Source organism: Hippopotamus amphibius, chromosome 17, assembly GCF_030028045.1.
Source record: "Hippopotamus amphibius kiboko isolate mHipAmp2 chromosome 17, mHipAmp2.hap2, whole genome shotgun sequence".
In the NCBI taxonomy this organism is placed as follows: Eukaryota; Metazoa; Chordata; class Mammalia; order Artiodactyla; family Hippopotamidae; genus Hippopotamus; species Hippopotamus amphibius.
In genome coordinates, this window is record NC_080202.1 from 48,115,648 (window position 1) to 48,126,511 (window position 10,864).

At 58.3% G+C, this 10,864-nt stretch overlaps 1 protein-coding gene across 2 annotated transcripts; it reads left to right on the top strand.

Moving 5' to 3' along the window:
* The first annotated feature begins 1,014 nt into the window (after positions 1 to 1,014).
* On the top strand, positions 1,015 to 10,859 carry SMARCD2 (SWI/SNF related, matrix associated, actin dependent regulator of chromatin, subfamily d, member 2). 2 transcript variants are annotated; one of them, XM_057716030.1, is made up of 13 exons: positions 1,015 to 1,545; positions 6,006 to 6,190; positions 6,386 to 6,428; positions 6,586 to 6,708; positions 7,460 to 7,615; positions 8,034 to 8,129; positions 8,285 to 8,386; positions 8,542 to 8,703; positions 8,869 to 8,966; positions 9,128 to 9,263; positions 9,437 to 9,559; positions 9,695 to 9,796; positions 9,923 to 10,859. In XM_057716030.1, exons 1-13 carry the CDS (start codon positions 1,330 to 1,332, stop codon positions 9,974 to 9,976), a joined length of 1,596 nt encoding a protein of 531 aa, XP_057572013.1. In that variant the 5' UTR covers positions 1,015 to 1,329; the 3' UTR covers positions 9,977 to 10,859. The 2 variants fall into 2 exon arrangements, with proteins under 2 accessions (XP_057572013.1, XP_057572015.1); XM_057716032.1 differs by lacking the exon at positions 1,015 to 1,545 and adding an exon at positions 4,078 to 4,099.
* Positions 10,860 to 10,864: the final 5 nt, after the last annotated feature.

A 10,864-nucleotide genomic window follows, 5' to 3' on the forward strand; every position in this document is an offset into this window, starting at 1 on the left:
GGGAGTATGTTAGGAATGCAGAATCTTGATCCCTTCCCGAGAACCCAGGCCTCCTGAATCAGAATCTGCATTTTAAACAAAAGCCCCAGGTATTTCTTATGCTCCTTAGAGTTTAAGAAACACTGGTCTCTGTCATAGGGAGAAAGTCACAGAACACCTGGCAGAGCTGAAAGCACTATATTTTGAGTGCCTCTGACACTGCTGATTTCTGAAAAGGTACTGAATTTTTGAAAAGTGCTATGTAAATCCTGGAGAAAGACTTTAACTCAGGGAGGCTTCTCATTTATTTATTTATTTTTTGGCACACGGGCTTAGTTGTCCGTGGCATGTGGGATCTTCCTGGAGCTGGGATCGAACCCGTGACCTCTGCATGGGCAGGCGGATTCTTAACCACTGCGCCACCTAGGAAGCCCAGGGAGGCTTCTCATAATGCAAAATTCCTTTGCCTAGAAACACTTCCTGTGGAGTAAAGTACTAGGCTTCCTTAAAGTGAGGCAGAGGCACATTCAAAATATGAGATAAGAACTAGGCGCTTGGCCAATTCAACCCTTCACACAGCTGGATCGGGTCTGGGGCAGCCAAGTGCCTTGGCAGCACTGAGCCACCAGGATGGGCTTTTAAAGAAAGTCAAGTTGGCAGCTGTCCTGCCGCAGAGAGCAACTCTAAGTTGTCTTTAATGCTGAAAACGTAGAAAGGAGGTCTGACATTTTCAGGGAACTTGGCCGCGTACCCCACGGAGTCGGCTGCACAGGGAAGAAGACGGTAACGACTCTTTCTCTGTAGAAGCCTTCCTGACCTTCGACCTCTGACCCCGCCCCGCATTTCCGTGCGCAGCTTCCGCCCTCGCCCCTCCAGCGGAGGGCCAGCCCAAGGGATATGGGCGGGGCTCCGGGGGCCGGCGGTTAGGGGCGGGGTCCGATAGGGGGCGGGTCTCGCGAGGGGCGGGATTTGAGGAGGCATCCTCGCATTGGGCGGCTGGATGTGGGCGGGGCCTCGTGCTGGGCTGGGTTAGGCGGGGCAGGGAGTTAGTTGCCGCCTCTGGGTAACTGGACGCAGGCGGCCAAACCTCCGGAGGCCGGGGGAGGCAAGCGGGCCGGTAGCAGATCCCGGATCCGGAATTTCCCGGGAAGGACCGGAATCAGGATCGGCCCTGCCCCAAACTGGGTTTAGTGAGGAACTCGCGAACTTGGATTAGGAAATCCCGGAATCCGGATCAACAGACCCCAGAACCCGGAATTTAGATCGGAAAGTCCCGGAGCACGGAGCGCGGAGCGAACTCAGCGCGGAGCCCGGAGTCCGGATCGAGACAACGCCGGACGGGACGGAGCGATGTCGGGCCGTGGCGCGGGCGGGTTCCCGCTGCCCCCGCTGAGCCCTGGCGGCGGCGCGGTTGCCGCGGCCCTGGGAGCGCCGCCTCCTCCAGCAGGACCCGGCATGCTGCCCGGACCGGCGCTCAGGGGGCCCGGGCCGGCTGGAGGCGTGGGGGGCCCCGGGGCCGCCGCCTTCCGCCCCATGGGCCCCGCGGGCCCCGCGGCGCAGTACCAGGTGAGGAGGGCGGATGGGCGGGCGGCGCCGCGAGCACGCCCGGGGCCGGGGGCGCAGGGGGCCTCGATTGAGGGCCCGGAGCACCCTCCTGGGCGGAGGGCACAGGGGCTCTGTGTGCGAATTTCACGGGATATGGTGGGGGGCAAGGCCAGGGACCCTCGAGCTCGGCTAGGTGGTGGTGGAGGAATTGGGGGAGAAGGTAAGAGCGACTCTGGGGTGGAGGGTTTGAAGCATTTGGGAGAGTCGGGGTCTTCCTTGGAACAGGGATTCTGAGAAACTGAGAGATGGAGGCGTTGGAGCTAGTGTGTTGTGGGCGGGTGGGATGAGAAGTCTAGTGTAGATTCTTGGGTAAGGGGTCCTGGGAAGTGATGAAAAAGTTTTGGTAAAGAGCCCTCACTGAGAAAGCAGGTTACCCGGCATTGGTCTCGGTCCTGCTCCAAGTCTGCTATTTTTTTTTTCTACTTGGGAACTGGCAGAGTTTTAACGTGTCTGAGATGGCTCCCAGCTGCTAAGGGGGAGGAAGAAGGGCCTGGCTTCCCACGGGTACAAGAGGCAGAAGATAGGGGATTCCAGCCTTTGCAGGGGGAGTCTACTCCTGGGTCAGGCCCAGGGGCCTTCACACAGGGATGGGACTCTGGGTTAGACCAGAGAGGGTGGTGGACAGGGCTGAGGAAGGAGGAAAGCCCAGCCCATTCTGGACAGACTCTCTTTTTGGCTTTCTGCCTGGTGTCAGTGTCCAGGAGTTGATTAGTCTGGAGGAGCAGAGAGGCTCCACTGAGCACCGCTGCTCTGGGGCTGGAGGAGCCTGCGAAGAGTTGCTTCAAAGGGTTCTGTCCTGACCCCTTCTGGGTTTGGCTTTTGCGGAGGGCTTCTCAGGTTGCAGCTTCAAAGGCCATTGAGAGGCAGAGACCGCGTCCTTGGGGTCAGCGGGTGAGGAACTCAGCCTGACACGGGGGGGTGGGGCTAATCAGTCCCCAAGGTCATTGTTTCTGGTTGCCCCTGAATGCTTGGGAATTGTGCCCATCCTTTTTCCCGTCCCCCCCCCCTTTAATTAGCCTTTAGGTTCTGACAGTGCCACATCCCAATTCGTGTACCCCAGCATTTGACACCGGCCTCTTGCTAATCTCTCAGGGCAGTGGGGAGATTCTCATGTCTCCTCTACCTCACAGAGTAGGGTACACATATCTCCCCAGGAGCCCTGGGCTCTCACTTTGTAAAGAGATGCTTCACTGGGGACAGTGATTTTTCCCTCTTACTCCTCTTTCTCCTCCCTCTAAAGAAAACCAAGGGTCTGGGTATTACCAGAGACAGACCCGGTCCCAAAGGCTCCAGCTGGGATTCATCTTTCCCATCTTGCTCTCCCCCTTGGGGACTCATAGGCCCAAGGTGTCACTAGGGGATCCCTGCATCTGTCATTCTGGCTCTTGGGAGAGTTAGCTGAGGAGCCTCCCTGTGGGCCGTTGGCCTGGGAAGGTTCTGAGGACGGGATAGAAGCCTCTCTAGTTTCATCAGCTTGCAACCCATGGGAAATGTGGCCTGGGGAAAACTCCTGAGAGGATGGATTCTACAATGATTTGTAGGGAGTGGCCTTGGGCCGGTGGCAGGGCTGAGCCGGCTGGCTGGGTAGCCTCAGGCTTCTAGGAGTGGGGACCTTGGGGAAGGCACTGAACCTCTGCTTCCCTGGGCTTCCTATCCAGCTTCTCATGGTCTCCTCCTCCTCTTCCAGGGAACTGGGTGTGGTGCGGGGAGGGTGGCAGTAGAGATAGATGAGGGGACACACACACACACACACACACACACACGACATGACCCAGTTCACTTTGGCTGAGTTTGAGGAGGATCCTGCTTGGCCTCTTTCCAAGTCCAGTTATGTGACTTCCAGGATAAGGGACTTGAGATCTAAGGAGCAGAGGATGCCTCTCTGTTGGGGTGCATGAGGTGTGCTGGAGGAGCAAGGCTCTCGGGCCCAAGTGGGGCAAATAGGGGAGCCTATTGGTAGAAGGGAAGCGATGACGCACCTTCTTACAGGGTGTCACGGTCTACTAAGGAGCTGAAAGAAAACAAAAAGGGAAAAAAACAAGCCCCCCAAAACACAGATTACTGGGTTCACGCCAGAGAGTTCAAGATATTTTCTACATATACAGGGGTATGTTCTCTTCTCGGTCCTTGGGCCCAGCCACCAGGAGCCCCAGGGCCACAGGCACTGAGCCGGGGCCGAGCGTGCTCTCTGCAGGCGGCAGCATCAGGCCCGGCCTCCCACGCCTGCTGTCCGGGGTGGTGGAGCCAGAGTCCAGCTGAGGACATGGGCCGCTGCCGGGCTGAGGGAGAGGAGCTGACCGCTTACTCCTGAACGTCTGAGGCTCAGGGCTCTGAGGCAGGCCTCCGCAGCCCTGCTGCTGGAAGGGGGTCAGGGAGCCTAAGGGTTTGGGGCTCTGTTCTTTTCTTTTTTCTTTTTCTTTTAACTCCTGGGTTGTTTTTTAGAAGAGGTGGAGTTACTGGTGCTTCAGAGCCCAGGTGTGGCGCTTGGCCAGGCCGAGCTGGGGCTTCATGAACCGTAAGCAGCCTTTCCCTGGGCCCCTCCCCCCTCGGGAGAAGCCTGGGGCCCTGGGCCCGCGGGGGGGCTCTGCGCCCGGGAAGAGTCTGGAGCGGCGTCCGGGAGGGGCCTCTTGCAGGCCCTGCCTGTGCCGCCCGGCCTGGGGACTTCCTGTTCCGGGAGCACCTGCCCCGGCCGGGCGGGTGTTGCTGAGGAGGTTCTGTGGGCGCCCTAGTGAGGAGGCCCCGGCCCCCACTCTGCAGGTCCCGCTCCTCAGTTGTCTCTCCCCTTCATCTCTGGTGCTGGTGGGAAAAACTCGAGTCTAGGGTGCGCGGGGCTGGGCTCGCAGCTGTGGCCACCCAGGGTTTTTTCTGTCATCGCTAGCTGTGGCTCATTGAGGCAAAGAAGCAGGCTGTCTGCCTCTCAGCAGCTCAGGTGACTCTCTTCCTGACGAGGAGAGCCGTGTGGCAGAACTCCAGAGGTCCCCGACAGAGCCCCCCACGTGGAACTCCATCCTCCCCAACGCTTCCTTCCCGCCCCACGCCTTTCCCCTTCCCCACGTCTTCAGGTCATGTTTCTGTCCGTTTCTGCATCTGGTCAAGAGTCTGACCTTCCTCAGTGAGGACATGGGCTGAGTGCTGGCTGAAGAGGTGGAGGAGGGATCTCATGATGCTGGCGGCCGGCGGGGGGTGGGGGGGGGGGTCCTCTGATTTGGTGCGATCCCCACCCAGCCTGGCTTGGTTGGCTGGTTGTGCTGGTTGCATAATCTGGACCCTGGGGCCAGCCCTGTGACGTTGCCAGGGACAGTGTGTGCGAGGCAGAGCTGCCAAGCAGGCCTTGCAGGCAGCAGCCCTGCAGAAGGGGGCGGGGGTTACTCCCCAACGACGGGCCCCACAGAAGTGTTGGGGAGCTGGACCTCGGTGAGACATCCTTTCTCGGGCTTCTAAAGAAGCCAGCTCTCACCCAGATTCCTCCGCTGATCCTAAGACTTTGATCCTTGCATCCCAGGATAATCTTACCTCCCTCCTCTAGCTTGGGTTGGCCGAGCCAGCCCCAGCCGCCAGGTGGTGCACGGACCACAGGCAGAGGCCAGGTGCCAGCTGCTCTCTCTCCCGCAGGCCGCCCAGGAGCCACAGCTTCCCCTTTGGGGTCTTCTGGCGAAGGGGGTGGGGGCTGGGCAGCAGGGAGGTGAGGGGAGGGTCCCGTTGTGAGTAGGGGCCATATGGCGACCAGATGGTCTCTGCACTCCGCCTGTGGCCACCCCCACCAGTTGGGACAGGCTCCAAGCCTCCTGTCGTAGCTTGCTCACCTGGGTGCCAGTGCCTGATGGGCTTGCCAGCCCGTTGGACTGCCTTTCTCCCCTCAGTCACACCACCAGGGTGGCGACAAGGAAGGGTGTTGGGGCTGTGCCCCGCCAGCCTCCTCCTATCACGCGACACCCCACCCTACAACCCACCGCATGGCTAGGACACCGCCCCCAGGCTTCTCCCTCAAGTTAGGGGAAGGAGAGGATGGGAGTGCTTGGTGGCACCATCTGAGAGCCTCAAGAGTGCCTTGAAGCTGGCTGGTCCCAGGGAGCAGAGGCATAGTGTGCGAGGGCTGCAAGGTGGCTTCGGGCCCTGAAAAACTCCCCCAGGCCCTTCTCCTCTCTGCAGGCAGGATCCTCCTTCCACCCCTGGACTCTGCAGGCCTCATTCGCTGGCACAGCTGCCAGGGCGGTTGAAGGGGCGGGGCAGGTGTGGTTTACACGTCTGCTCTCAGGCGCCTGCTCCCCTTTGTTCCTGGTACTCCTGCCCGGGCTCCGCAGGCTCTGCCGTGGGCTGCTCAGGGCTGGACCTGGCCGTGGAGAGGGATGGAGGCAATGGGTTACGGGCGCCGTCGGGCCCCACTGCTGACCTACGCACCCCCATTGGCTCACGTCCCCCAGAGGCCTGGCATGTCACCAGGGAGCCGGATGCCCATGGCTGGCTTGCAGGTGGGACCCCCTGCCGGCTCCCCATTTGGCACAGCTGCTCCACTTCGACCTGGCATGCCACCCACCATGATGGACCCATTCCGGAAACGCCTGCTTGTGCCCCAGGCCCAGCCCCCGATGCCTGCCCAGCGCCGGGGGTAAGACCGCCCTGTTTCTGCGCCCCCACCTAGCGCAGCTCTAGTGGTAACAGAGGGTTTCCTTCTGTCCTGAGAGCTGTGATGAGAGGAGGACTCCTGGTTCTCTGGGGGGAAGGTCCTGGGGACTGGGGAGGTAGAAGGGGCGGGGAGGTCCTTTGCACCGTTGACCTCTTAAGTGGGTTTCTGTCCTCCCAGGTTAAAGAGGAGGAAAATGGCAGATAAAGTTCTACCTCAGCGAGTGAGTATGTCGGGAGGGGGCCTAGGAGGCCCACTCAGGGGCTGGCTGGGCGGGGGTGGAGTCAGTCTCCCCTAACCCTGGGAGGGAGGGCGGAATGGAAGAAGGAGCCAGAGCAGCAGCTGAAACAAGCTGATGAGTCCCTTCTCCCTTCCTCCAGATTCGGGAGCTTGTCCCAGAGTCTCAGGCGTACATGGATCTCTTGGCTTTTGAGCGGAAGCTGGACCAGACCATTGCTCGCAAGCGGATGGAGATCCAGGAGGCCATCAAAAAGCCTCTGACGGTGTGTGCGGCCCCAGCCGCTCAGGTCTCACTGGGCTTCCCCGCCTCACCCTTGTTCTCCAGGGGCCAAGCAAGGGTCTGTGATGGGCTGGGGCAGGAATTTTCACACTGTAGGATATAGCCCATTGAGCATGAACTCAGTGTGGTGGGGCCAGCACATTTGTAATGAAATATAGTAGAAATTATAATAATTCTTCATGGGAGTAAAGGAATTATGACGTTTTTGTTTCATATATTTATATATAGGAAATGCAGATCCCAGATCATGATTTAAGATGTAAATATTGCAGATCGCGGTCAGAAGTTTGAAAGGCAAAACTAGAGGGTAGATGAGGATAGTCCCTGCCTTCTTCCCCATCCCTAGAGAAGCTTTATCTAGAACAGTCTCTCGAATGGTGAAGACGTTCCACGAGATGATGTTCTGGGGCCATCATGGGTGTTTGAGTTTCACTTAAAACAGGAGCCAGAGGCTTCTGATTCGCCTGATAGCACCCTCTCTGCTCCCCTGTCACACCACCGATCCCCCGTGTGTTGGAACTGTTGGTAATGCATCTGCCTCCCCCATCAAATTGTGAGTCCCTTGAAAGCCGGGACTGAGATTTCCTCTCCCGATTCCCAGTGCCTAACCCAGGGCCTAACCACAGTCCCTGCTCTGTACTGATGCTGACTGAGTTCAGACGGGAAGACTGGGTAGCAGTGTTTTCCAACACACTGGTCCCCCTCTAGCTAACAAGTTGTCTTTTTCTCTTTAGCAAAAACGAAAGCTGCGGATCTATATTTCTAATACATTCAGTCCCAGCAAGGCGGAAGGTGATAGTGCAGGAACCGCAGGGACCCCAGGGGGAACACCCGCAGGGGACAAGGTGGCTTCCTGGGAACTCCGAGTAGAGGGAAAACTGCTGGATGATGTGAGTTGGGGAAGGAGGGGTCTGGAAGAGGGGTGGCATGTGTGGGTTTCCGACTCCGGCCAGACACTTGGGCACTTCCAGGGACATTCTGCATGAGGGAGAAGGCACTGCTGGAGTTCATGCTTTGCACTGAACCCTTGAGAGGTGGGAGATTTGTGTGGTTATTAAAAGTCTTCCTGCAGATGGCAGTAGAGTGTCCTGAGGAAGGGGTGCCTGTTTCTAATTGGCTGGCAGTGGGGCTGCATAGAGCCCCTTCCCTGCCTCAGGTCTCTTACTTTTCCCCGATTATTTCAGGGCCCAAGAATCCTCAGTTCCCTGAGCTTCAGGGTTGAAACGATATTCCTCCATCTGGGGCTTAGTATAGCTTAGCCGTGAGCATGCAGCAGCACCCCTGTCTCACACCCCTTTGCATCCCCAGCCTAGTAAACAGAAGCGGAAGTTTTCTTCCTTCTTTAAGAGCCTCGTCATTGAGCTGGACAAGGAACTGTACGGGCCTGACAACCACCTGGTGGAGGTGAGAGTGGGCCTGGGGTTCGGGAGCACAGGGTGATGTGCCAGGTGGCCAGAGAAATGGCCTTCGTCCCCTTGCAGGGCCAGGTGTGTATGTTCATGGCCACCGCCTTGGTGATGAGCTCTGCTTCCACCCTCTCCCCCGCTTCCTCCCGCCAGTGGCACCGGATGCCCACCACCCAGGAGACGGATGGCTTCCAGGTGAAACGGCCTGGAGACCTCAACGTCAAGTGCACCCTCCTGCTCATGCTGGATCATCAGGTGACACGTGCCCTGGGGCCATGTCTGGGGTCACAGGGACTCTCATCTGGGGCATGGGGGCAGGTTCCTGTTGTAAACCCTTCCTGTCCCGGTCCTGTTCTGCTTTGATTTTTTTCCCAAGAACCCCTCCTCTGACTCCCCTCTGTCCATGCCAGCCTCCCCAGTACAAGTTGGACCCCCGCCTGGCGAGGCTGCTGGGGGTGCACACACAGACAAGGGCTGCCATCATGCAGGCCCTGTGGCTCTACATCAAACACAATCAGCTGCAGGACGGCCACGAGCGCGAGTACATCAACTGCAACCGGTACTTCCGCCAGGTTAGCTGGGACACCGTCCCCCCCTCCAGTCTCACAGCCCCTGCCTTGCCGGCGGCTCCAGAGCCCACTGGGCTAGTTCTTGGCCACATGCTTCACACTGCCCCTGGGATGGTCTGCTTCCCCGTGTGCCCGCAAAGGCATCCAACCCTCTGGTGCTCTCTCCAGATCTTCAGTTGTGGCCGACTCCGTTTCTCTGAGATTCCCATGAAGTTGGCCGGGTTGTTGCAGCATCCAGACCCCATTGTCATCAACCATGTCATTAGGTAAATGCGAAGAGGGGGTGGAAGACTCCTCTAAGAGCAGTTTACCTTCAGCTTGAATTAAAGCCAAAGAGAAGCAGCAGGTTTGGTTTCTTGCTCCCCAAGTGTGTGTGGGTGAGCTGGAACGCTGTGCTCACGCTTCCCCTCCCGTGTGCTGTGTGCAGCGTGGACCCTAACGACCAGAAGAAGACAGCCTGTTACGACATTGATGTGGAGGTGGACGACCCGCTTAAGGCCCAGATGAGCAATTTTCTGGCCTCTACCACCAACCAGCAGGAGATTGCCTCCCTTGATGTCAAGGTGGGCCCTCTACCTCCCCAGCCTCCTCTGGGGCCCACAGTGAGGGTGGGCAGGCTGTCAGGCATTTCCATACATGTAGCACCTTGGAATGGGATCCGAGTCCTTTGGGGTTAGGGCTGGAAACAGACCCTGTAGGGGTGGAGCCAGTCTGACACACGTAGCCCTTTTGCCAGATCCATGAGACCATCGAGTCCATCAACCAGCTGAAGACCCAGAGGGATTTCATGCTCAGTTTTAGCACTGACCCCCAGGACTTCATCCAGGAATGGCTCCGTTCCCAGCGCCGGGACCTCAAGGTGTGCTCCTCTTTCCTGAGGTTGATCGCATGTTAAGCTCTGGGTGGTTTTGTCCCCACCACTATTCTTCCGGTCCCCGGGGCAGATTGGCTCGGGGGTGGAATCATGTTCAGCTTTCCTCCTGGCTCTTTGCAGATCATCACGGATGTGATTGGGAATCCTGAGGAGGAGAGACGAGCTGCTTTCTACCACCAGCCCTGGGCCCAGGAAGCAGTGGGGAGGCACATCTTTGCCAAGGTGAGCGGCTCTGCCCTGTCTGCCAGCCTGTGGTTGAGCTGGACTGCATGTGGGAGGGGAAGGGCGAGCTGCTGACAAGCCCGGGCAGGCGGACAACCCTGAGCTGCGGGTCTATCCCTCCTCCAGGTGCAGCAGCGAAGGCAGGAACTGGAACAGGTGCTGGGAATCCGCCTGACCTAACTGCTCAGGGATCCCTTCTTCTCCCCAGCCCTGAAGCCACAACCTTCTCAGCCTGGAAGGGGACCACCCTCTGGGGCACAGACACATAGGATAAGGAGGGGGTGAGGGTGTCTCCCGTCACCCTCTGCTTCCCAGCTTTAGTTTCATAAGTGTAGTGATAGGATTCCTTGTTGCTTGATCCCCAAAGCCTTATTACTTACACATTGGCTTTAATTGGGTTCACAACAGAGGCCTCCTCTGCCCCCCGCAGGCAGGCCCGAGTAGGACCTGGAGGCTGTGCTTTGACATTGTAACCGAGACCTTTCAGAACCAAAGGCCCCTGGCTTTGCTTGTTTACAGACCCCCTTGGGACAAGTGTCAGCGCTGGCTCTGGGGAGCTGGGCGAGGAAGAGGGGCACAGCTCACACTCTTCCTAGCCTTTCCAAACCAAAGTTCTTTGCCATTCCTACCAGCCCAGTCTTGCTGCTGGTTTTTTTTCCTTTCCTTTGGGTATTTGCACTATTCGTGGAGCAGGTTTTTCTAGGCGGGAGCCACTTTTTTTGTACAGGGGTGAGCTGGGGTTTTTCAGGGAGCCCTCCTTGGTGTCTCCTTCCTTATTTTCTTTCCTCAGTCTATGCAAGCGGCTCTGGCCGCCATCATCTCCTGGGATGCCAGAGGGCTACCACCACCATCCCCCCCCCGAGGGAGAACACACTGGTCCTCTGGAGTGGCCTGAGGCACGAGTGTGGGTGCTCGGTGGTGGAGGGCAGGGGGAGGTGAAGGGAAGAGGTGGGGAGGACTGTTGTTGCCCTTTGGAGCTTGGTAAGGAGGGTGGGCCTAGGGCTTGGCAAGTGCCACTTCTGGCAGGTTTGGAAATTTCCAAATAAATTTTTGTTTATTGATGGTACC

Bases quoted from the DNA above. Each gene is read 5' to 3' on its own strand.
- SMARCD2 (XM_057716030.1), top strand. From the start codon at position 1,330: ATGTCGGGCCGTGGCGCGGGCGGGTTCCCGCTGCCCCCGCTGAGCCCT. The intron at 8,387-8,541 runs GTGACACGTGCC...TGTCCATGCCAG, and splicing joins TGCTCATGCTGGATCATCAG to CCTCCCCAGTACAAGTTGGA. The intron at 9,797-9,922 runs GTGAGCGGCTCT...TCCCTCCTCCAG, and splicing joins GGAGGCACATCTTTGCCAAG to GTGCAGCAGCGAAGGCAGGA.